Here is a 26,295-nt window from a genome sequence, read left to right as displayed (position 1 = left end):
GTGGAGAATGGATGGTAAGGGAATAAAAGGAGTTTCAAGGAGATTAGTTAACGAAGACATGCAGCTAACCAGGCAAAGGCTATGGTGACCTGCATCAGCAGGAGCCGGCAAGAAACAGCCATATTTAGGATATATTGGAGACACAGTTGACAGGACTTATTGATGGATTGGTTGTTGAAGGGGAGAGGAAAAGAGGACTCAAGGATGACTTGTGGATTTTTAGCTTGAACAGCTTTCTGGATGGTGGCACCACTTGCTGAGATAGGGAAGGAATAGCCAGGAGGAAAAGGAACTCTGGAGTTCTTTTAATTGATAATTCTGTTTTGGACATGTTACGTTTGAAATGCTTACTAACACCACGTGGAGATAAAGTTTGGAAGAGGCACAGAACTAGAGAGCTAATTTGGGAGTTACCAGTTACCAGCATATCTTTGTTTAAATGCCCCTTAGAAGATGGGTGTGTAAAGAAGTCCATGTCCAGAATATCTGACCTTTCTTCCTAACACCATAAATGTGGCTACTCCAGCCAACCCCCTCCTCAGTGTTCTTCAAACAAGCCAGGCACAGTCCCCGCTCCAGAGCCTTTGCCCTTACGCAGCCCTCAGCATGAAGTGCTCTTCCTCTTGCGCCCCTTCTTTTGGCATTACAAAAATGTCACCGTGTCTGGGTGGCCTTCCCTGACCACTCTAATTGAAATTGTAACCCCTCCTCCCAGTACTCCTGGCACGGTTTCCTTTCTTTTTCTCCACAGCCTTTGTCCTCATCTGGCAGCCTGTGCATTGCACTCAGACCCCAACACTGGAATATACTCTGTTGGCGTGCTCATCCACCGCTGTAGCTCTCAAGCCTGCAACAATGTTAAGCACATTATAGATGCTTAATAATTTTGAGTGAATGTGATGAAAAATATATAGATTCTAATTGACTTGACTTAACTGGTTTTTAAGAATTGAGCCCACTTTTAGCATGTCTTTAGCATGTCTTAAGTACCTTCAACCATAATCCTAAACCGTATCTTCTGGAGGTCATTCCCATTCTGAGGACTGATATAACAGTACTTTCGCTCATTTTGATTAAAGTTAGTGATGGAACTAAAAATTGTCCTGTATCTCTAATATAGCTGTTCATTTTTGTGGGAGACATCAGCAATCTTTATAAACTGTAATTTTTAGTTCTCGTATCTGCATTCTTCTAGTTCTGAACTCTCATTAGTGGATGACAACATATATTATCTATGCTATTTATCATTTAACATTGAGATAGACAATTATGTTATTAGGGCCTCTTAATATCCTTTTATATCTTTATGTGCCAATTTTATAACCAGTTTAAACAGTTCTCTCTCTTACATGCTGGACCTTAGTCTTCCTCAGCCTGCCCTGCCCCTGTCCCACCAAAGAAAGACAATACTATTAGAAATTTTTGTTAAAACTGAAATATTTCATGTGTATGCAGTTTGCCGTATGGCACATAAAGTGATCAGGTGTTCTTGAAGTGTTCTCATGTTTGCAGTACTCTCCTAGCCAAATGATACATTTAGTTCCTTAGTATTTCCTTTCCATTCCACGTCACTGTGGCAACTTCAGCATAGTGGTTGCCATAGCAAAAGTAATTAGTCCCTGAGTTTATACTTTTTAGCAAAGACTTCTGTTAGGCCCCTATCTTGGTGAATCACAAATGCCAAATGTGATTCTGATAAATATTTTCAGTGCTTTTTGATTGGAAATGGTGACTTATATAAACCAAAACCAAACCAAACCCAGTGCCACTGAGTCAATTCCAACTCATAGCGACCCTACAGGGCAGAGTAGAACTGCCCCATAGAGTTTCCAAGGAGCATCTGGTGGATTTGAACTGCTCACCCTTTGGTTAGCAGCCGTAGCACTTAACCACTACACCACCAGGGTTTCCAGTAATTTATATAGAAATTATAAAATTGTTACTTCAGGGTCTAATTTTTATACATAGCCAGTGTGTAAAGCAAACCAGGCTGCGTTCGTTTCCCTTAAGGTTTGCAAACACGATGGAAAACTAGGAGCCCAGATCTCTGAATCCTTTGAGTACAGATTTGTCTATGATAGATCCTTGCCTTTCTATGTATGAATTTTGTTGAGTAAAGCTATACCTGACGTATTCTATTCTCAGAACTGCAGTGTGCTTTTAATTTTTTATTGATGCATTTTTATGAATGTGGTATACAAAATAATTAGCCCATAGAATATTAAAGTGCTTAAAGATTGCTATAGAACAATGTTATATTTCACAGTGTTACATTGCTATTTTGTAATTCAATGGATAATATTTTTAATATTTTATAACATAAAAAGATTTATAACATAACCCACAACTTAATTGGGATACCTGTCACTCTGAGCCTGCGGTAATTAACAGAATGGGACTGTGATAACTGAAGCAGCCCATAAAACTGCCTCGTGAACCTCACCGTGCATTTCTCTCTTCTTTGTTGGGTTGCCCCAGTACTCTGGTACTGATTGCCATAGGCACCTGGACTATTCTTAGACCTTACAGATATTTAAAGCCTGAAAAGGACTAAAGCGTGAGTGAGATTTATTCCTCTCTGGTACAGTCCATCTGAGGGGAATTCTCTGCTGTCAGTCAGAACAATGTAGAAGCTTGATAATAAATTATGGCCATCCCAGTGCTACCCTTTTCTAAATGTTCTGCCCCATTTTCAGATAACTCAGGCTTCCATTTTGACCCCATTTTCTTCCATCTACAACTCTGCATTTTTATTCTGTGTAAATACCTATCTACTGATAAGCAAAAGCACAGTTGTGCTTCTTGGATGTAGGTAGGTACACAGCTCCTGTGGTTAACCCACTGAAGAGTTGAGTGATGGATGGATAGGATGGATGGATGAACGTGCCCTTTGCTATTTATCCCCTTGTCCAGACTATCCATTCACTTCGTGACAAACAAAGCAGTCCCATTTCCTGTTCTGTCCCACCGTAACCAAAACCAAACCCACTGCCATCAAGTCGATTCTGACTCATAGCGACCCCATAGGACAGAGTAGAACTGCTCCATAGGGTTTCCAAGGCTGTAATCATTACAGAAACAGACTGCCACATCTTTCTCCCATGATCAGCTGGTGGGGTTTGAACTACCAACCTTTCAATTAGCAGCTGAGCACTCTAACCACTGTACCACCAGGGCTCCTCTTCTACCATGTTTTTGTTAGGGGCTGTTGTGTTGGTTCCGACACGTAGCAACCCTATAGGACAGAGTAAAATTCCCCATAGGGTTTCCAAGGAGCAGCTGGTTGATTAGAACTACTGTCCTTCTGGTTAGCAGCCAAGCTCTTAACCAGTATGCCACCAGGGCTCCAGCTGTTCCACTATAGCAAGACCCAAGCCAAACCAACTGCCTTCAAGTCACTTCTGACTCATGATGACCTCACGTGCATCAGAGTAAAACTGTGCTCCACAGGGTTTTCAGTGGCTGGTCTTTTAAAAGTAGATCACCAGGTCTTTCATCTGAAGCCCCTCTGGGTGGTATTAAACCAGGAACTTTTTGGATAGCCACACCCCCCAAAAAAAAATTGCCATTGATTCAACTCATAGCGACTCTACAGAACAGAGTAGAACTGTCCCATAGGGTTTCCAGGGAGGAGCTGGTGGATTCGAACTGCCAGCCTTTCGGTTAGCAGCTGAACACTTAACCACTGTGCCACCAGGGTCCTCTTGGTTAGCAGCCGAGCACATTAACTGTTTGTACCACCTAGGGGCTCCCATAGCAAGACACTTTCCTTTGATTCCCTGTTACAAGTACAGGTGAAGGGACACTATCTGTACTTTGCTGATCCAGCCTATCATCACATTACCCATATCACAAATATGTTCTAAATTTAGTCAGTAGAAATGTTTAAAAAATTTTTTGTTAATCGATGACTGTCTTAGTTATCTAGTGCTGCTGTAACAGAAATACCACAGCGGATGGCTTTTAGAAACAGAATTTTATTTTCTCACAGTTTAGGAGGCCAGATGTCTGAATTCAGAGACTGGCTGGTGGGGAAGGCTTTCTCTTTTGGCTCTGGAGGAAGGTCTGTGTTGATCAGGATAGCCTCTTTTCAGCTGTGTCCGCTCCCTAGCCCTCAGCCCCTTGGCCCCTCGGCCCCTTGGCCCGACCTCTGTCCTGCTCGGGCAAGTGTTACAAAGCTCTCTGTTAAGTGCCCACAGGCAACCCACTCCACCAAGAAGCTGCCTGCCTGAAGGCACTCAGCTCTCTCTTACTCTGTGGGCAGGTTCCCACCAGCCTCCTGGTTCTGCTGCCGCCTTTTCTTTGCCGTTGCCTCCTGCTGTCTTGCACCACCTTCTCTGGTGTTGCAGCACTCTCTTTGTGTCACCTAGTTCTAGGAAGTTCTCAGTGCTGGGACCTTGGGTCCAAAGGACATGCTCTACTCCCATCCCATCTCTTCTTCAGGGTAGTATTGAGGTCCTTATTTCTTCTCACTTCTCTCTTCTATCTCTTGTAAGATAAAAGGTGTGACTCAAGTAAGGGCCTGACTTGAATAAGGGTGGTAAAGGTGGTGACTGGAGGCACACCTTCTACTGAGGTGGTGGCTCAAAATACATCCCACCCTACTCCTGCCTCATTAACATGACGGACAGCTCACTCCCAAATGGGACCACAACCACAGCTGTAGAGGCTAGGATTTACAATACATCACATAATAGAGAATAATTACATCATATCACAAAATGGAGGACAACCACACGATACTGGGAATCATGGCCTAGCCAGGTGACACTTATTTTGGGGGGGACACAATTCAATCCATAACATGACTTTTTTAAGGATTTAGGAATTGAGTGTATTCGAAGTATTTATTCGTTCTTTTTCATGATACTTAACATCACTTACTCTTTGGCAGGAACTGTTTTACGAATAAATACTTGGAATATACTCATAATCTTCTCTGAAGTAAACAGTATTATTCATCCTTATTGTAAAGATGTGGTAGCAAGAGTTCAGCGAAGTTAAGCAACTTGCCCTAGGCCACACAGCTAGGAAGTGGCAGAGCTGGGACATGATCTGTGGCTGTCTCACAAGCTGTGTACTTAAACACTGTGCAGCCCATCTCCTTCCGCATTAGTTCTGAAAGTGTGTGGCTGTCCCCTTGTTGACTCTCACCAGCAGTGACCTCCTATGTGCGCTCTTTCAGATATTTTAAACCCTATTATGTGTTGATGATAAACCTTTTCCTCCTCCCTGCATTTCTGATGATTTTTCACTTGTTATTTTAGAGTTTTTATACTACCTGACCATTCCTTGAAGCCATTATTTGTCTTAAAGTATGATTTTATAAATCTATAGTTCTAGAATAATGCCTGTGAAATCCAGGAAAGATCAAACCGAGCATTGATTTTGATACAAAATTCATTAAAAGTTTCTCTTGGGATAAGACAAGCTTTTCAGAATATCCTTTTCTCAAATACAATAAATTTCTAGTTATTATTAGTAAAAAGACATTCCACTAGTAAGTTTCTGTGTGTGTATAGTAAGAAGGCATTTCCTAGAAATAACTTCCTTGATCCCTTTTGACTTTCATTTTTTCCCCTAATCCAGTTGTGTGCCAGTTTAGCAGCCGGGTATCAGTATTTTAGGTTTTGAAGCTCTGGCTCACTTTAAATCGAGTCATCATTTGGGGATAGGAGTTCTCTGTATCCAGGCACATTCGTTCTTGAGCATTCAGTGATAAATATCTCAGAATTCTTTATGGCCTCCCTTCATTTGTGTTTTTTTTAAATAAATATTTTTATTGCTATTTTTTATCCTTTAGTTTAGGAGTCTTCATTTGAAAGATCGGCATAGATCCGTCAGGCATGTCACTAAAATCTCTCCTACCTTTCACGTTTCTTAATGATCTTTCAAATGTGGGTTATAATGACATATTTGAAGATGATAAATGAAGGTTATAGAGAATAGGAATTTAATTGATCATGTATTAGACTGCTTGAAATTAACCACCAACCTGTTAAAAGTGGCTAAGGGCTTGTAGAATAAGTGTAACAAATATTTTTAGATCTATTACCAATCACTTATAGTAATTACTACTATTTTGGTATTAAAGATCTGTCATAGGTTTTAAATTCACAGAAGTCCACATTCAAATTCCAACTCCGGGTAAGCTATTCAACCTCTCTAACAATCTATTTTCTCATGTATAATATGGGATTATAAATAGGTTATTGGTAAAGATTAATTAAAATAATACTTTAAGGACCTCTAGTCCCTTGGACATAGTGCACAGTAAGCATGAGCTGCAATAACAGGGCATGTTAGACCATTTACTTAATAGTTTAATGTCGTATTTACTCAGTATATTGATCAAAAGATACAAGAAAGGGAAGGAGTTCTGCAAATGTCTTTACTCTTTTCCCTTCTGCTGCTCCCAGAACATCCATCCTGACGGATACTTCTTTAGCTCATCTGTCTCTTGACTTCTTGAAACACTACAGGTCTTTCTGCCTCTCCAGTCCGTTCTCCACCCTGTAGTGCTGCTTCTACACAAAATAAATCTGAAATACTCAGAATTCTTTCATGCTGCCTGTGCCCTCAGGGGTAAGATCCAAAGTCCTCACTATGACACACCAAGTCCTTTTAGTTCTGGCTTCTCTGTACTTCTCTACCACAAGACTCCACGGACATGTTGGTCTATGTGCAATATTCAAAGTATATCATATTCCTTTTTCTGTTTGCTGCCTGGCCTCTCTGTGTTATTCCCTTTCCCTGAAATGCCCTTCATTTGAATCCTTCCCCCTACCTAATTCCTACTCATCCTTCAGGCCTTAATTAATTTTTTCCAATACTAACCACAGTGCCTACTATATAGTAGGCTCTCTTGCTGGGTGGATGAATAAACTACTTACTTGATTGATTAGATGATCATTTCAGATGGAATTTCAAGGTAGGGTTACTTACTAATTCTTTTTCACCACTGCTGTACCTGCTGTCCACTACTCATCTGTCCATTTGTGGTACTGTGGTGGCTTTTGCATGTTGCTATGATGTTGGAAGTTGTGTTACCTGCATTTCAAATACCAACTGGGTCACCCAGACTAAGACTAGGAAGAAAGGCCTGGTGATCTGCCTCCAGAAATTAACCAGTAAAAAACCTTATAGATCACAACAGAACATTGATTGTAGATCACAACAGAACATTGTCCCCCTTGCTTGCTTTGGGCACATCATCAGGAGGGATCAGTCGCTAGAGGAGGACATCATATTTAGTAACGTAGAGGACCAGCAGGAGTGTAGGAGACCTCGGTGAGATGGGTTGGCGCAATGGCTGCATAATGAGAGACTCACACATGCTGTGATTGTGAGGATGACAGAGGGCCGGGCATTGTTTTGTTCTGTTGTACCTAAGGTTGCCATGAGCCTAAGTCAACTGGAAGGCAGCTCACAACAACAATACCTACTCTATTTTAACACTTGCTGCACTCTGTTACAATTAGTTGTTTACTTCTGTTTTCCTCACTTACTTGGAAACAGAGACCATGGTTTTGAATATTCATATTTCCAGTGTGTAGAATAAAGACTAGCAATTACTAAACAGTAAGTAAATGTTTAATAATTTCTTTGAAAGAGTCAGCTTCGATAAACCTTCTTCTTTTCAATTTTTAACAGTGTTACTGAAGTATAATTTACATAGCATAAAACTTGCCAATTTTAAGTGTTAAGTTCAAGGAGTTTTAGGAAACTGTGTTACACTTGTACAACCTTGTCCACAACCCCATATGTAGTGAGTCTGTTCTCCTATCCTCAGTTTAGGTTTAGCCTTTCTAATAGGTGTGTGGAGCCCAGTTGCCACAGTGGTTAAGAACTATGGCTGCTAACCAAAAGGTCGGCAGTTCGAGTCCACCAGCCACTCCTTGGAAACCCTATGAATCGCAATTGACTTGGCAACATTCAGTTTGGTTATTTTTGGGGGGGGGGGGGTTAGCAGGTATGTAGTGGTATCTTATTGGTGTTTTAATTTGTATGCTTAACTTTTTAAGAAGCTGCTAAACTATTTTCCAAAGTAGCTATACCTTTTTGGATTCCCATAAGCGGTAAATGAGGGTTCCAGTTTTTCTACATCCTTGTCAACACTTAGTATTGTCATTCTTTTTATTATAACCATTCTGTTGAGTAGGATTGTTGTCTTATTATGTCTTTAATTTTGCATTCCCTTTATGATCAATGGGAAACCCTGGTGGTGCAGTGGTTAAGAGCTATGGCCGCTAACCAAAAGGTCAGCGGTTTGAATCCACCAGGCGCTCCTTGGAAACCCTATGGGGCAGCTCTGCTCTGTCCTATAGGGTCACTATGAGTCGATTCTTGATGGCAATGGGTTTGGTTTTTTTTTTATTTTTATCTTTTGGTTATGATCAATGATGCCGAGCATCTTTTCATGTGCTTATTTGCCGTTCATATATTTTCAGTAATGGAATGTCTCCTTCAATCCTTTGTCTAATTTTTATGGGTTGTGTTTCTTATTATTAACTTGTGGGGCTTCTTTGCATATTCAAAGTACAAATCCTGTATCAGATTTATGATTTGCAAGTCTTTTCTGCCAGCTGTGCTTTTCTTTTCATTTTCCTAATGGTGTCTTTTGAAGAGCAGAGGATTTTAATTTTTATAAAGTCCTGTTCATCAGATTTTTCTTTTTTGGGTCATGCTTTTGGTGTCATGGCTAAGAAATCTTTTCCAAACCCAAGGTCACAAAGATTTTCTCCTGTGTTTTCCTCTAGAAGTTTTATAATTTTGTTTCTTATATTTAAGTCTGTGATCCATTTCAAGTTGATTTTAAATAACTTCTTTATTGTTGTGTTATCAAAAACATTTTTCCCTCAGTTGAGAACACTACATTATTTAGCATAGTTTTTACTTGTAACACCTCTATGTGTGGATAGTAGTATTATAAAGCATGACCCAACTAAGAGATGAGCCCTGTATTGACTGATGATTACTTGTTGTAGCTCAGAGTGAGAAAAAAGCTGAAGGAATCTCTTGATTGTGTGAGTTAAATTACATAGACCCCAAGTGTCGGCATTATAATTCAACTGACAGTGCTTCACCCACATAAAGATGTATGATTTGCTTAGACACAGGGCTTCAGCTAAGCAGTGAATCATAGACCAAGAAAAAACAAGCTCTAAAATTACTTGCTCTAGGACTTTTTTAAGGTCTATTGCACCTAGATTTGAATGTTATTTAATACAGAACAAAATGTAATTTCTGTAACCATAACTCATAGGACAAAGAAATAGTATCATTTACTAGAGGACTAAAAAAATATTCCTACATGAAGTAGAGTTTCTTTGGACAGGAGTAATATTAGTGAGTTTCCTTGTATTTAGCTGAATTAATGATTAACCAAGTGAAATGCAACATGATTGAAAGCTTTTTCACATACAAACACTGTTATTTCACAGTGAACTGTTATTTCACTGTTATTTCCTTAGGGTGAACCACTATAGCAATAAGGGACTGTCAAAAACCTAAATTGCTTAGAGAAACACCAAAAAATTAGTGTAACAGGATATATTTATTCTGAGTAGATACAGTCTGAGTTGGGCAGCATAACCTCAACATGTTGGGAAGGTGCTCCAAAGAGCGGACAGTGAAAGCAGGTTATATACGTCATTGTTATGTTAATTTCTCAAGAGAGAGCATCAAAGCACAGGGGAGGTTACAGAAACAGTCACCAAGGATATGCCTTACATCCTAAAACAGCCTCTAGTCAGACCCCAGAGTTCTGGCTTCTCAAAACTGGCTGCACAAAGATAATTTTCCAAAAAAAATCTAATTCCTAAGGCCAAACATCTCTGCTGAGCTACTCTTAGCATGCTATTGTTCGACCCGAAGGTGACTCCAGGGAACCAGTTTCTTCAAGGTTGAAAAGGATCCCTAATGGTAGATGGCCTGAATGGATCACCCCAATTCCATGAACCCAGAAATCTGGATTCCAGGAGAATCAAAACAATTTTGTCATTCCCTCCTTCTGACCATGATTTTGCTATAGGATCTTTGATCAGAAACGTTCAGTAATGGTGGTCAGGCACCAGCCAGTTCTTCTGGCCTCATGGCGAAGGATACAGCTGTTAAATGGAGGTAACCAGGCACAGAGGCTAACTCTTCTTTCACCTGGCTCCCCTTTCTTCTGCTGCTCCAGATGAACAGACACTGATTGTTGCACCTGGGATTGCTACTTGCAAGTCTTTAAGTCCTCAGACACTACATAGTGAACTAGGACATAGAACAGTATTGGGCCAATTGACTGAAATGACCCACAAAACCATGGCCCTAGGTCTTTGAACCAAGGAAACAAATCCCATGAGGTGTTTGTTTATACGTAAGCAGCATCAGTAACTGCTTTTCATGTGCCTCGGCAACAGTTATATTCTGCAGAACCTCAGATTGTGTATTATTCGTGTAAAGACAGCAACATTTATCTATTAAGGCGCGATCTCCTTGGGAGGCTAATAGGAAATCTGATGTTACTCTGTTTTGTAAAATCACAGCTCAAACTTCAACTACTTCTCTAGTTAAGGTCTCTACAACTATCACCACAAACTTCCAATTTGAGAGTTAAAATACCTAAACCCATTTAAAGCCTGATGATTTCCTTTAATGCAAGAGTTAGCTATATCAGCAACTAATAGCACTATGCTGGCTACAGAACATCCTGTGGTAAGTGTTTTTCTCATCTCCTGATTCTTCTTTTAATCTTTTTAAAGCTTCTTTTCTGATGTCTTAACTTTTCATTCCGCTCATATTTCTTATTTTTTTCTGTTTTGCTTAGTTGATTATATAAACACATAGGAATAAAATAACAAAACCCGTCCAGAGCTGCAGGAAAAAGCAAACCTATTAGTAAAAGAATAATTTCGAAGGAACTGTACAAAGCTGGTTCCTATAAAGAGGTTAAAGATGTCCCAAATATCCGACTTTTCCAAACTCTTATACCACTCCATCATCTCTAGCATCAACTGTTACCCTTTTCCTCAGTACTCTCCCTCCAGTCTTTGGGTTCTGTAATTCACTGCAGCATCTCTTAGAGCTTGTGAACCATAGTTACAGCTGAGTGGTTTGTTAAGGAAGTAACAGGTGACAGTTCAGGAACAGAAACGACTCAGGATACAGTTCTTCCATCATGACAGCCTCTTCTCAGCCCCGCCTGAAGGCAGACCTCTTTCTAGCCCTTAGCCTCTCGCCCCCTCTCCCAGCTTCTGCCCTGATCAGGCAACTGTTACAAAGCTCTGTAGCTCCACCAATAAGTGCCGGAGGCACCCCACTCCACCATCAAGCCTCCTACCCGAAGGTACTCAGCTCTGTTCCTCTGTGGGTCAGCAAGCCCCACCACAGCCTTCTGGCACCAGTCTCCTGCTTCCTGCTGTCTTGCACCTCTTTCACTCTTGCTACTGCTGCATCACTGTCTCTCTCTGTCTTCGTGTTACAGCCCCTGTCTCTCACTCTCCCTGCTGTCTTCTGTGTTACAGCTCCCGTCTCTCACTCTTGCTGCTGTCTTCTGTGTTACAGCTCCCATCTCTCACTCTCCCTGCTGTCTTCTGTGTTACAGCTCCCGTCTCTCACTCTTCCTGCTGTCTTCTGTGTTACAGCTCCTGTCTCTCACTCTTCCTGCTGTCTTCTGTGTTACAGCCCCTGTCTCTCACTCTCCCTGTCTCCCTTTAAGCCTAGCAGGGTGGCAACATTGACCAATTCCCTTGCTAGAGCTCCATACACTTTATTTGCATGGTCCCACACCTACAAGGGTTCCATGCACCTTATTTGTATTAGCAGTGAGCTGTCCAATCCCCTTGGTGGGCCACAATCACCTCATTTGCATAGCTCCATCCAGTTATTTGGTGGGAGTTAAAAGACCATGGTGAGAAAGGCCACATAAAAGCAATCCATCACACCGCAAATAGATAATTTAGGAAAAGGGAGAAAAATTGTTTTATATATCCAGAAAATAGAACATTAAGACATCATCAGTATTCCCACATAAAACGCACAGTAATCCTTTAGTCTACTCAGTCCTACGTAGTTAATTTCTGTTCCATGTGATTCTGGATAACGTGCAGCCTGTGAACCTGTCAGCTTCTACATAAGAGTTCCATTAATCTTCATTCAGCCTAGTTGTATCCACTTTCAGAATATCACAATGCTTTTCAGAAACCCAATATAGCCCATCTTTTATTGAAATATTTTGATCAAGCATTTTCAGTGAGTCAGCAATATATAAACATCTGCGGATGACAAAACTTAATATGGCCATGATTAACTTACAATAATAATTCTTAGAAGTGAAAAACCTGATGGGAGTTAATTACAAAAGTGATGCAAAGACAAAGTCAATTAAAAAAAAAAAAAAACCCTTAAAGTAGCTCTAAACATAATGATCACCTTTATTTTCAAAGAGCTTCAGATATAATAATCTTGAGATGTAATACCATATAGTAAGGATGTACCAAGAATATACCAAGATTGTCAAGTTTCTAGACATCTGAATAGTAATTTAAAAAACTCTATGGGTAAACCAAACCAAACCAAACCCATTCCAACTCATAGCGACCCTATAGGACAGAGTACAGCTGCCCCATAGGGTAGTCAAGGAACGACTGGTGGATTCGAACGGCCGACCTTTTGATTAGCAGCCAAGCTCTTAACCGATGCACCACCAGGGCTCCACTCCATGGGTAAATGATGTGAATTCATCAGTTAAAACCATTGGCTCTGATGATGGTAGATTCAAAAGAAATAAAGTTGCAACCAAGTTAGCAATAAAAAATAATAAAATGAAAAAATAGTGTGAGCTTCTTAATTAATATTGGGCACACATAAGGGGAAACATGTAAATTATTAATTCAAAGAAAATCAGGCAGTTCTCTTGATTTGAGAACACAGTTCGTGTAACTCATAACACATTAAATAAACTTGATTTTTTAGCACTTTTCCTTTATAAAGCAGGACAAATCTTTTGTGGCTTTCCACAAAGATTCAGAGTTGTCAGGAGGTCATCATCGGTCACTGAGAAACCGTACTTAAGTCATTTAATCAAAGATTTTAAAGGTAAAAACCGTATCTTTTTTCAAAGCCATGCAGCTTGGGTTTCAATTCTGATGAGACACTGGACCCTTGCCTCCGAGGCAGATAACACAAAAAATAAATTAACTCTTCCTTTCAGCAAAGAAAATTTTGTTATTTTAACAGCAATAAACACAAATTTATTTTGCTTTATATGCTGTTTGACACTAAAGGCTCTTAAAAACTCATAAATAAACCCATCAAACTTTAGCCACAACAGATAAAAACATTGATCATACCAAATAAACTCCCTATAAATAAACCTTTTAAACATTGTCTTTGTTGCATATCTCTCATATTACAACTTTTAAGTGGCACAAGTAGACACACTTGTTAGCAGACTCAAACATATCCTTTCTTTATAGCATGAAGCAAAAGTATATAAACTAAAATTGTAATGAATATCCATTAATTCAATTTAGTATCAGTTACCTAAAAATCTTGAAAACTTCAATAAGTGTGTATACCACAAAACATAATTATTGTTGAACTATTCTAAACCTTCATTTAAACTTCTGCCTTGTCCCATTTTCCAATTTTAAGTTTAACTTTTCAAAGCCTTGGCTAAACCAGACCAATTCATTGATATGTATATGATCTTTTTCTATTTTACATAGGTTTTAATTTTGATCTTTTCGCTTTAAAATTCCTCTACAATAGAACTTGTTTACGGTTCTTTTATGTTGGGGATCCACCCAATTTCTGATAATTGTATTAAGACAGTATTTTTCTTATTTTGTCTTAAAAGAACTCCTGGTTGAGTGGGGGCCTGTTAGATGCCATCGAGTCAGTTCTAAGCCATAGCGACCCTTTGTACAACGGAACGAAACACTGCCAGTCCGGCGCCCTCCTCACAATCATTGCTGTGTTTGAGCCCATTGTTGCAGCTGTTGTGTTAACCCAAGTGTGACGTCCTTCTCCAGGGACTGGTCCTGATACCATGCCTAAAGTACTTGAGATGAAATCTCACCATCTTTGCTTCTAAGGAGCATTCTGGTACTTCTTCCAGGACAGTTTTGTTTCTCCTTCTGGCAGTCCATGGTATATTAAGTATTCTTCGCCAACACCATAATTCAAAGGCATTAATTCTTCTTTGGTTTTCCTTATTCATTGTCCAGCTTTCACATGCATATGAGGTGGTTGAAAATACCAGGGCTTGGGTCAGGCGCACTTTCATCCTCAAAGTGACATCTTTGCTTTTTAACACTTTAAAGAGGTCTTTTGCAGCAGATTTTGCTCAGTGCAGTACGTCTTTTGATTTCCTGATTGCTGCTTCCATGGGCGTTGATTGTGGATCCAAGTAAAATGAAATCCTTGATGACTTCAGTCTTTTCTCTGTTTATCATCTGTTGCATATCGTTTTTGTTTTCTTTATGTTTGAGGTGTAATACATTCTGAAGGCTGTAGAGTTTCATCAGTAAGTGGTTCAGGTTCTCTTCACTCTCAGCAAGCAAGGTTGTATCATCTGCATATCACAGTGTGTTAATGAGTCTTCCTCCAATCCTGATGCTGTGTTCTTCTTTATATAGCCCAGCTTCTTAGATTATCTGCTCAGCACACAGATTGAGTAAGTGTGTTGAATGGATACAAACCTAATGCATACCTGTCCTGATTTTAAAGCACACAGTATCCCATAGTTCTGTTAGAACAACTGCCTTTTGGTCTATGTACAGGTTCCCCATGACACCCTCCCACTCTGAGGCTCTGTTGTTAAAGAAAAGAATCGATCAATTCTAGTTCACTTACATATGTTTAAGCTGACCCGGGTATTTTGAAAGACAAAAGATAACCAAATTCTTTCTGTTTTATTCTTTACTATTCTCTTGGTAAGCGGTTTTGTCTTTTATCATAACCTCTTATCTACCCCAATAAATACCAAAGATCTTTAACAGTTTTATTAATGAACCTATTGATTTTTGGCTACCCCCCCTTTTTTTTTTCTATCTAATTTTGTTCTGTGCCCCTTTTTTCCCCATTCTGAAAATACTAGTTTTACTTTAAGGCAAAATGATCCTTTTTCCTTAAATGAGACACATTTCATATAATATCTAGCTTAAGTTGCTTGAAAATGTTTTGCTTTTAAGATTCACGCAGTACCAAAACCAAACCAAACCCAGTGCCATTGAGTCAATTCCAACTCATAGTGACCCTATAGGACAGAGTAGAGCCGCCCCATAGAGTTTCCAAGGAGCGCCTGGCGGATTTGAACTGCCAACCCTTTGGTTAGCAGCCATGGCACTTAACCACTAGGCTACCAGGGTTTCTCACATAGTACAGAACATAAAAATCTTTATCAGAATGAATTAACTTTCATTAATTCCTGAACTATTTGGACTATTAAATTTGTATAAGTGCTTACTTATCATTAAACCAACCAGAATAAAGTTCTTTGAAGGAATATTATACTGTAATTTAATAATACCATCCGGTATCTTCTGTATGCTTTAAAAAGGAATTTAGGGTTATTTGTCTTTTATAAAGCCTTTTTATACCAATCAAAATAAACCATTCTTTTTCAGTGCACTTTTCGAATAGACCAATTTATGTCACAGTTCCCAAACCCACTGCCATTGAGTTGATTCCAACTCATAATAACCCTGTAAGGACAGAGTTGAACTGCCCCATTGTTTTCCAAGGCTGTAAATCTTTATGGAAGAGGATTAAAGACGTTTATCTTTTGAAAAAAGTGCTAATTGGCTCATTAATTTTACATCCAAATGACCAAAAATATCTAAAATAATTTTCTCATGGAAATATCAAAATTAGCAGGACCAGAGTGTTTCTTTATTTTTCAAAGAAATATTTCAAGTTAGTCTACGTATTTCTGAAATTTGTCCTTTTTTATACTTTTCAACTAGCCCATGTTTTATTAAAATATTGCCAGTTATAAAAGGATCTCAACAGTGAATCTAGATAGGAAGTGACAAGTATTTTACCTAGGTCTGCGTGATCAGAGGTCTTCTCTCAGATTAAAGGGCTCAGTGAAAGATGAGTATGGGCAGAAGTTGTAAGAAAACCCTTGCTAAGTGTGATGATCAACATCCACTTTAATGGGATCTATTAATGGTGATGGTCATTATCATCTTCACTTAATCTTTACTAGAAAATATTGGGGGACCTGTGTGCATCTTACAGAGAAAGAAATTGAGCCTTAGACATGGTGCCTTTCCCAATTTCTCACTGCTAGCAAGGTTTGAATAGCTGAGATTTGAGCCCAGATGCTGCTGCCTTTTTTTTTTTTTTTAAACTTTGTTCAAGTTGTGCTGGCTTCCCCAGTATTGTGTACTGTAAAGCTGGCATCTTCTGATGCCAAAACCTGAACCCTTAAACTGTTCTGTGATCGTGGACTCCAGGCAGCATTTTAGAATGTCACGTGTGGAATGCAGTTTACAATCCAGGAATAATATAAAAACATTTCCCATTCCTTAATCATTGTTGTTTCTGCTTCCCCAAGCACGTCTGCTTTTCTGAGAATTCTTTGGGACAGCTTTCATCATGTGCATTTTGATCCTCATCTGCCCAAATTTGATGTAGTAAATTGTTAGCAGATGAGTAAAGCTTTTGAGTGCAAAGATATTTTTCTTACATAAATTACTTTTTACTTATACTGCCATTTATGCTTATCAAGGAGCGCTGGTGGTGCAGTGGTTATGAGCTTGGCTGTTAACCAAAAGGTCAGCAGTTTGAATCCACCAGCTACTCTTTGGCAACCCTATGGGGCAGTTCTACTCTGTCCTATAGGGTGACTATGAGTCAGAATTGACTTGTTGGCAAAGGAAATGGTTGTGCTCTGGTTTATCCTTATTAAAACAAAAGTTAGAGCCATTTTGCTGCCTTTTTTACTTAAGCATGAATTTTCATATTTAAATATGTTTCTGTTCTTTTGATGTTAAGACCTTATTTCTGATGCAGGATTGTATTGTAGCGGCTGTCTTTCCATGCTCTATGGGTCATATGTGAATAAATGTGTAAGCCAGAGAAGATGATTTTGTTTCAGTTTGTTTTTAGAATTTGTGTTGTAGGTTTGACATAGCTGGTAATTTGTCATACTCACTTTGTTAAAGGATTAGAGACCATGGAGAGGAAAAAACAATGTAAATCTCTTGCATTTAAAGAAGCTAATCTTAAAATGATCTCCCACATAGAATTTCAGGTTATTTTGAGAGCACTCAGAAATAGACAAAGTAATATTCTTTAAATACCACTCTGCTCAGTGGAAAATAGGAAGGATGCTTAAAGGAAGCTAATCTGTTGTACAAAGAGTGAAATATACTTAAGTGTTTCACCGACATGGTAAGTACATGTAGGACATTTGGCAAGTACAGTTTTCTTCTTCAGCTATCAGATTTACAGAAAAATAAAATTAATATATGGTTTAATTTTTAAGATATGTTGAAAAATTATAAAGCCTTACTAATATGAATATTTCATATCATTTTGGATGATACACAAACATTATTGAAAAATTATGCTATTTCTCAGAATTGTTAAATCAACATACATTGTTTTAATAAGGAAAGCTAAAGGAATTCTAATTTTATAGCCCATTTGATAATATAAATATTAACCGTAGATTTAATCCTAAGAATTTAGATTTAATCATGAGAACCTTACAGGTAAGCTGGTGCAGCCCTCCTATCCCCCCACTCTCCCCAGCTTCGGGAAGTAAACAAGTCCGCTGCAGCACAGGGTGCAAAGGAGACATTCTCACTGTCCTGTGTCTGCTGGCCACAGGTTGGAATCAGTCTGCCGTCCACCCCATCCCCTTCCCTGTTCACCAAGGTAGTCGGCCTTTGCCTCTGTTCATGTATTGGAGAGAGCAGGAGAAACTCAGAGCAGCAAGTGGAGTAGGTCACTCTATTAAATTCAGAATTAGGAAAAAAATGGTCAAGGTGTAGCAGTCAAAGAATCAGTATATTTAAGCAAAGCAAAAAAGCATCGTCAGGTAAGTATCGAGGAGACGTTATTGGAACCTGATTGATATTTAGGGATTGAACTAATGGGAAAATATTTTATTATTTCAGTCAGGAAAATAAACAAAATGGTTTATTGCAGTGCTTGGCAAGAGAAAAAAACGTCATCATGAAAGTCTTCTCTTGTGAGCAGCTTACTCTCAAAACCTATGCTTATGTTAAAGCAAGTCTGGTTAACTTCCTACATCCTTGACGCACCCCCCTCCCACTTTCCAGCATTGCCGTATCTGATAGCGACCAGCAGCATCTTAGGGAATTATAGTTTTTCTGTCCTGATCCTGTTCACATTCTTTGATAGTATGTTTCTCATCATTGAAGTTTCATTAAGGTCCTGGGTCTTGGAGGCTTTTTTTTTTTTTCCTTTCTTTTTTTCTTTCTCCCTTTTCTATCTAATATAGCACCTGTCTCTCATTCTTATAGTTGTTTTATGAGTATTAAAAGAAGAAAGAATCTAAATATTTTCATGCATGCCATCTACTTTATATTATTCATGATTTATTTTGAAATCCTGAACTTTGTTTTCCTAAAAAAAAAAAAAAAAAGTCTAGTTACTGTGTTTCTAATCTAGTTATTGCATTGTACTAGTTTTGTGTCCAGTTGTTTTCTGTGCCAATAACTCCTTTTATGGTAATGACGTGCTCTTCTGAAAAATGTAAAGTGATGTTTCTCTTTCATATTCTGCAGTGGAAGTTAGAAGGAAACGGGTTTTTGGTGAATTTTTTTTTTCAGTATGTGTATTTCCAGCTTCACACTGAGTTACAGAAAAGTGGCTTAATATGTGCATACATTAGCTGTCATATGCCCCACATGTCTCCTAACAAATTTGATGGGTAAGCTGTTACATCTACCTATTTTCAAGGTCTATTTTAGCAAGAAATGCAGTTTTAGAAATTTAGTATAGGAATCTTTCAGCCTTGGGTCCCACATGTTAAAAGTTAAAGACAACCTTGAATTCTGTTTAGAACCATCTACCATTAATTGTTTGTTTTTGTTTACTATTAATTGTTTCTATGACTTGTATTATTTATAACTCATGTGTGCTGCAGCCATCCTTGAGTAGATTTTCCAGATGGTGGAAGGAGACATTTTGACTTATGACCCATTTGAGCTGTGATGCTATTTATACTCTGTAATTCAAAAATCACTGATTTATTTTCCTTATTAAAATCGGAGCTCCAGGTTATAGATCAAAATATTTAGCCATTCTACTCATATTTTTTTTCTTCATCTGTGTAGTATTCAACAAATCCTAAATTATTGCTTTCATTTTTCATGACCAAGTTTTTCCGTGTTTGTTCCTGAAAGCATTGCAGTGGGTCCTAGAAGCAAGAACTCTGAAGAAAAAGCACTGTGTCTTTCCAGGAGTAATACAGTTTTTTTCTTTTTAAGTCTGTTGCTAACCAGTAAGCACAGTATAGCATTGTTCTAGGTACAGATACCATGCCACAGTCCTAGAGGGACTACATGAAGAAAACATAGTTGTTTTCTTACTGATTTACAGTTTTTCCAAAATTCTTTCTCCCACATTTAATTATTGCATTGATGCCATGTAGTAGCTAAGTTGTGTTCCTTGTCACATTTTACAGATAAAGATACGCAATATAAGAGAGATTGGGTTTCTTTCTGGAAACTGTGGTTCGTTCAGCAAGTGGTATGGGACTACAGGATATCCATCTGTAACAAAGTAAAGGAAGATCATAACTCGCATGTTATCACCTTCCCCCCAAGTCCAGTGACTAAGGCTTAAAACTAAAAATAATACCCTAAAAGTACTAGAAGAAACGGGGTTGGGGGGTTATAACATGGAGTGGAAAGACCTTTATAAGGAGGAGCTAGAAGCCATGAAAGAAAATATTAATAAATCACAGACAAAGTAATAATCTTCTTAATGTAGAAAGAGCTCTTAGAAATAGGTAAGAAAAAGACCAACATCATTCATAAAAAAATTAAAACTACAATGTGATATGATTTTCACCTATCAGATTGTCAAAAATCAAAACATTTGATAATCCAGCTGTTGGTCCAGCCTCTCTGGCAATGATTCTCACAGTATGGTCCATGAACTTCTGGGGTCCCATGATTCTTTCAAGGGATCCACAAAGTCAACACTATGTTCGTAATAAATACTACGGCGTTACCTACCTTTGCTGCAGTGTTGACATTTGTACTGATGGTCTCTGGTGGGCAGAGCTGCGTGCAGTCTAGCTCATATCAAGGCAGTGACAGCAGACTTGACGAGCAGCCACTGTATGCTCACCTGTGTGCACTCATAGTGCTAAAGTGAAGAAGGGAAGGAGGAAGGAGATAATTTTTAAAAACGGTCAGTTTCACGTAATGTGTTTCATGAAGCAGCAGAAAAGAGTTGTTTGGAATCTTAACCCTTGAGTATGTATCTTTTTAATATTCTATGTGGTTTAATAGAAAGTGTGCCTAAAACACTTCTGTTGCACCAGGTGTGATGATTATCTTGATGAAAAGCACTCTCCCAAGTGTTTGAGTTACAAGTTGAACTAGCCTTTTTTTTTTTAAGTTAACACTATTTTTACTTGAAGGAACAATTGACAAACTAAGGTGATCTGACTTCAGCATTCTCAAAAATGAACAAAGTAACAATGTCACTTCAAAAAAAACAACTAACTGGATTCGGTGCTTTTGTAGTGGAAACACAATGCATCTTTTTAGGTTTAAAAACAGAGTTTTATTATGGCAAAGAAAGGGTGCTGCAAAACGGGGAGACACAGTGCCTGGAGAAGCCCAACAGTGTGTCCAGGCAGTAATACAAAGATTTAGGAAGAAGAAACTGCACGCAGCAGATTACAGCTAGAACAATTTTCATTGGTTAACATATACAAAGCTGTAGGTGGCGAGACCTTGGTTGACCATCCTGGCAGGTGTTGACATCTTTTGCAAGGATGGCTCTCAGTGACAGGATTCTGGCTGACCACTAAAACACATGTTTTCTGACATCTAGACATCTGTATTCTATGCTATATTGAGTTACTTTAGCATTAAGATGGAAGACTCTGTTGAAATATAAAACGAAAAATTCTAGGATGATTTATCTAATGTTTAAGGAGGGACAAAAGTTTTTGATACAGAAAAGCTATAACTTTGTAACATTAGTTTGTTCTAATTATAAGTTTTAAGGAGGGTTAGGCCCCTCCTTGGGTTTAGGCTGAACAAGGTTATAAAAAAAATTACAAGGCTTCCTAAGGAGTCAGGAACAGGCTAAAAAAAAAAAAATATTTTTCGAGGAAGGGCGAAGGGGGCTGTTTTTGAGAGCTGGCGTAGTAGTTAGGTCACATTTTCACACTTGTGTCTAACACCTGCATAGGGCTTGGATTAATTTTTTTTAACGTCAGACATTTCTAGGTACAAATGCTTCCTCCGCAGCAAAAGTGCGTATGGGTAGGTCAGGGTATAGAGGAAGGCTTTGCAAAAATGATAGGATGCATTCTGTGACGAAGAACTGTTAAGATGGAGTCACTTAGGACAGGAAGAGACTGGGCTCAGACCCCAGCACAGAGTCTCAGTCGCGCCAAGGGTTTCAGCTTTGGAATGCTCTTCGTCAGTGCCAGTCACAGAATTTGAGCTTTCAAGTGAAAATTGGAATTTTGGAAAACTTTTATCTGCCACCACGAGCTTGACAGCTTCTCAGTGCTTAAATACTTTTATCATGAGATTGCTGTTGATATTAATCAATGTGAATTTTTGAAAATGTGCAGTGAAATGTGTCCACATTTGGAAGATCCGCACCCACCTCTGGTAACCACCAGTAAACTCTGGTCTCTGCACGTTTGCCTATTCTAGATATCGCATGCTAGTGCGGTCATACAATGTCTGTCCTTTAGTGTCTCACTTATTTCAAGGTTCATCCATGCTGTAGCCTGTATCAGGACTTCATTTCTCTTTATGGCTGAATGATATTCCATTATATGCATATACTGCTTGTTGTTTATCCATTCATCTGTTGTTGGACACCTGGCTTGTTTCCATCCATTGGCTGTTGTGAGTAATGCTGCAGTGAACATTGGTGTACGTGTATCTGTTTGGGTTCCTGCTTTCACATCTCTTGGGTATATACCTAGGAGTGGAACTGCTGTGCTGTATGGTAATCCTATGTTTAGCTTTTTGACCTACCGCCAAACGGTTTTCCACAGCAGCTGCACCATTTTACACTCCCACCAGCAGTGCCCAGGATCCTACCTCCTCCAAATCCTCCCCAACACTTGTTGGTGCCCTTTTTTCAGATAATAGCCATTCTAGAGGGTGTGAATGCATGAGTGTCCTCTTAGTTTTAAAATTAGAAAGTTTCTGAAAATCAGTTTTGAATGGTTAAATCTATTTCAGTAACATTACTTACATGTTTTAGAGAAGAGTTTCATTTGAAATTTGTCCCAGGTTCACATCAAGTGGAAGTGAGCGTGCCTTCCGTTTGCTCTTTGGTCCCTGGTGATCAGCCACTCAAAAGGCCAGCTTCCCCACGGCAGTTTCTCAGTTAATCAAAACGCCCTTCCTTCTGTTAACAGTTTCTGTTGAGCCTTCGTGAAGACATTTTAGCACTCAGGAAAACTTGAAATATGTCCTGTTCTGAAGTCCTCAGCAGAAGGCAGTCAAAGTTAAAAATTCCTGGGACTGAATCTTCAAGGACTGTGTGCCAGGTTCACAAACCAACTTCTCTACCAGCATGACGTTGTCACATTGTTTCTAAGAGAAATTGCCTAAACCAATTCTAAATCCTGTCCTGGTGCCTCTGATTTTTCCCATGTGAAACCTATTTTTCTGAAAGCTGCTTTTTTCCCCAAGCATAACTTATTAAAAAGTAAAAGATTCCTATAGTCTGAGGTAAAAAGAAATGAAGCTTATAAAAGACAAATAACAGATATTCTGGATTAAAGATAAATAACTAAATGCAATCCCTATCCTTGGACTGGATCCTTTACTGAAGGGGAAAAAATGCTTTGAAGAACATTATCGCATCACCTGTCAAAATTGGAATATGGACGTGTATTAGATAAAGTATATCAGCGTGAAGTTTTGTTGATTACTGTAGTTATGCAAGAGACTGTCCCTGTTCTTAGAAAGTACACACTGAAATATTTAGGGGTAAAGGGCCAAATGGTATATATTACATACATGCTTCAAAAACAAAACAAAAAAATGGTTTTAGAGAGGGAGCACAAATGATAAAACAAATGGGGTTAATAGTAGGCAAACCTGGGTAAAAGGCACTCAGGTGTTTCTTGTACTGTTTTTATTACTGCAACTTCTTTATGTTTGAAATTATTTCCAAATTAAAAGTTAAAAAAAGAAAATGCAGAAAAAACACATGAAGTTGGACTCAGAAAGCTTGGCTGTCACATCCCCTAAAAATCAAAGACCAGCACTTAGAGTCAGCAACAGGGAGCACATTACCTTCTCTGATTGAGTGCTAGATTTCTGTGAACATAACCTACAAAATATTGCTGATGATTCATACTAAAACACATGTTTATCATGTTATAATGTATGTTTATTCTATGGTTATTTACGAGAAGATTTCATAAAAATACCAGTGAAGTCATGGTTGAAATACTGGATGGGAAATATGAAACTACTTGGAAGAAAGGAAAACTAAGGGAAAAGAAAAGTGTAAAGCATATTCTAATCTGAGTATTTTGCCAATAGGTAGAAACAAAGGGCAGGGACTTAGCAATGTTCTTCTACCTGGCTCTCCGTTAATTTACAATAGCCTGGTTTGGCCTTTAATGAGGTCGATGATACCATGGACAGTTGATAGATCATATATTTTTATTTAGTACTTTCTTACTTCACTAGATTTTTTTTCTTTTTTTAAACCATGGTAAATGTTTATTCTTTTTGTTATGGGAGCCTTCTCCTTCCAAGTCTTCCTGCCTATGATTGCATCCTCTGTCTCTCAATTTCTCTAATTCTCAGTATTCCACATCCATATGCTGTCAAATCAGAGATGCTCTCTATACTTGCCATTGTTAATCCAACTCTGTGATTTAATACTGTTCTTCTCCAAGTAAGGGTTTATTATCACAAGTGGTATTAATCATGGGAATTACAAGTAATTAACTGAAAGAAATTGATTTCTCACTACTTTTGCTTTTCTTTGCTGAGGTCAGCTTCCACTGGCTGGATTTTTCCTCCCACTCAGCCTAGACGTCTTTTTTTTTTCCCCTCTTGAATAAGTCATTAGAGATTTGATAGGTTTATTGTAATTATACCTCTCTCTTAGTATGTAAATCGATGCAGGGAAGAATAGTTCTTTATTGTTCATCCATATCTCTCCTTCTCAAGTGTAGGTGCTACCTTGGGCACAAGTTAAATATATGAATATATAAATATATACACATTAAATTATAGCAAGTAAATCAAAGATTAGAGCAACGCAGCCAGGCCCCAAGTTTAAAACCTAGGTGACTGCTCCATTGTGAATATCCCTGTGAAGAGATTTAGCTCTAGGACATCAAAGCCTGTAAACCCCATTAGATGGGGTGGGAGGGGTGTGGAAGCAGCAGACAGGAGGGGGTGCTAGAGGAGCTGACCCAGGTCCTGGGGAACATCACCTCTAGAGGTGTTTGTGGAAGACTGTGCAGCCTTTTTATAAAGCAGTCAGCTGGAAAGGACATCTGTGTTCCCTTCATTTGCTTTTCTATCAATAACTATTTATTGATGGTGTTCAGAAGCCAAGGTGTTTACAAAAAAAGTCTTGAAGTTCATGATGTGTAAAAGATACTTAGCAAAAGTATGTATAAAGATAAAAGTTTCACATTTCATATAAGCCATGTAATAATGACATGCTTATTTTTCTCCTGTAGTAGCGAGGATAATTATGTAAATAAATCAAAAGTAACATTTCTTAAAATTTATTATTTGAATATTCAAGTCCGAAAAGGGGTTCTTTTTGCCACGTTGAATGAATATTCAGCCACAGAAAAGAGTGCAGTTTAAAAGAAGACACAGTTGAGGTAATAAGTAGCGAGGGCCAGAGTAATTTTTTAAAATTGAATCACATTCATTACAAAATCCTGTGTCAAATTCTTCAGCTTTATCCAGATTGATGTTGACTTTGAACAAACAGGAAGTTTAATCTGCCAAACAAGAGCACCTATTTTGTGGCTGTTAGTGACCTTCTGGAGTTTCTTTTGGCAGATGGAGACGGACACGCAGATCATTTACTGCCAGGCTGTGAAGATGAAAACTGCCAGAAAAGCACTGTCTACTTAGCAAAATCTGGAACAAAGCAGGTACATGAGCGCGTTTTGTTTTTCCAAACGATGCTAGCACGTACTCAGTCCCTTGCCCTTATCAAGTGCTAGGAAAGCACTTGATGTGTCCAGCAGCGTTTAATTTTGATTCATATGAAATACTTTTTTTAAAATGCTGTGCAAAGCTGAGGTATTTTTTCATGCTTGAATTAGCAGAATACCTAACTAGATTGTCTTCTGACTTTTGAAAACCAGCATCATATTCTACTTGGAGTAGAAAAATGAGAAATCAGTTTTCAAGAATTTGAGAATCCTCAGGTACAAAAGTACATGCGGTTACTTTGTATCTGAGCTTTGTGGTGGATTCTCATTCAGTAAAATGCCTTCGGATTTAATGAATTTCTGTTTTACCTCAGCAACTCACTAAAATAAAAATTTGGTAATTTGCAGACCGAAGAAACAAAAAATATACAAACAAAAACAGAAGAACTTTCTTTGTAAAATGTAAAATATTGAGTCTAATTGAAACTGCTTGATGATCAAGAGACATATTGTGTTCTTCTGGCTAGAAAAAATAAATTTAGAGACACAATATGATGATAATAGGGTATATCCTAAGAGTTATTTTCTGAAATAAATCCCTGAGAAGAAGCTTTTTTTTGTTTTTGTTTTTATTTCCAGTGAAAGTAAAATAGTAGAGATAGGTCTGTCAGATTCATATTTTGTGTTTTGGTGTATTTATAGATAAAAATCAACATAAATCCAATCCCCAAAATGAGATGATTAATCAAACCCCACTTTCCCACTTTTCAGTTCTCTCTGACACCAGCCATCCACGCATCGCTTTCTCCCTCTGATCCTAGCCACTCAGAGCTAGGTGAGATCTCACAAATTAAAAGGATACCATCCTTCAGACTGCCAAATAGGCAGACACATCAGGTGCAAGCTTGGGAATCCGCCCAAGACCCTTATTTCTGACCTGCTGACAGCAAATTCAGGACTTTCCC

The 26,295-nt window shown here is 38.5% G+C and overlaps 1 protein-coding gene across 1 annotated transcript in view; it reads left to right on the top strand.

Moving 5' to 3' along the window:
- ITFG1 (integrin alpha FG-GAP repeat containing 1) overlaps nt 1–26,295 on the top strand; it is a 242,533-nt gene that overhangs the window by 99,479 nt on the left and 116,759 nt on the right. The window contains exon 9 of the mRNA XM_064274126.1: nt 25,233–25,327. Coding sequence (XP_064130196.1) covers nt 25,233–25,327 — 95 coding nt within the window. The remainder of the gene's footprint in view (nt 1–25,232; nt 25,328–26,295) is intronic.

This window comes from Loxodonta africana, chromosome 21 (assembly GCF_030014295.1).
Source record: "Loxodonta africana isolate mLoxAfr1 chromosome 21, mLoxAfr1.hap2, whole genome shotgun sequence".
NCBI classification, from domain to species: domain Eukaryota; kingdom Metazoa; phylum Chordata; class Mammalia; order Proboscidea; family Elephantidae; genus Loxodonta; species Loxodonta africana.
Note: the sequence above shows the minus strand (reverse complement) of the source record. Positions and strands in the feature narration are given on the sequence as shown.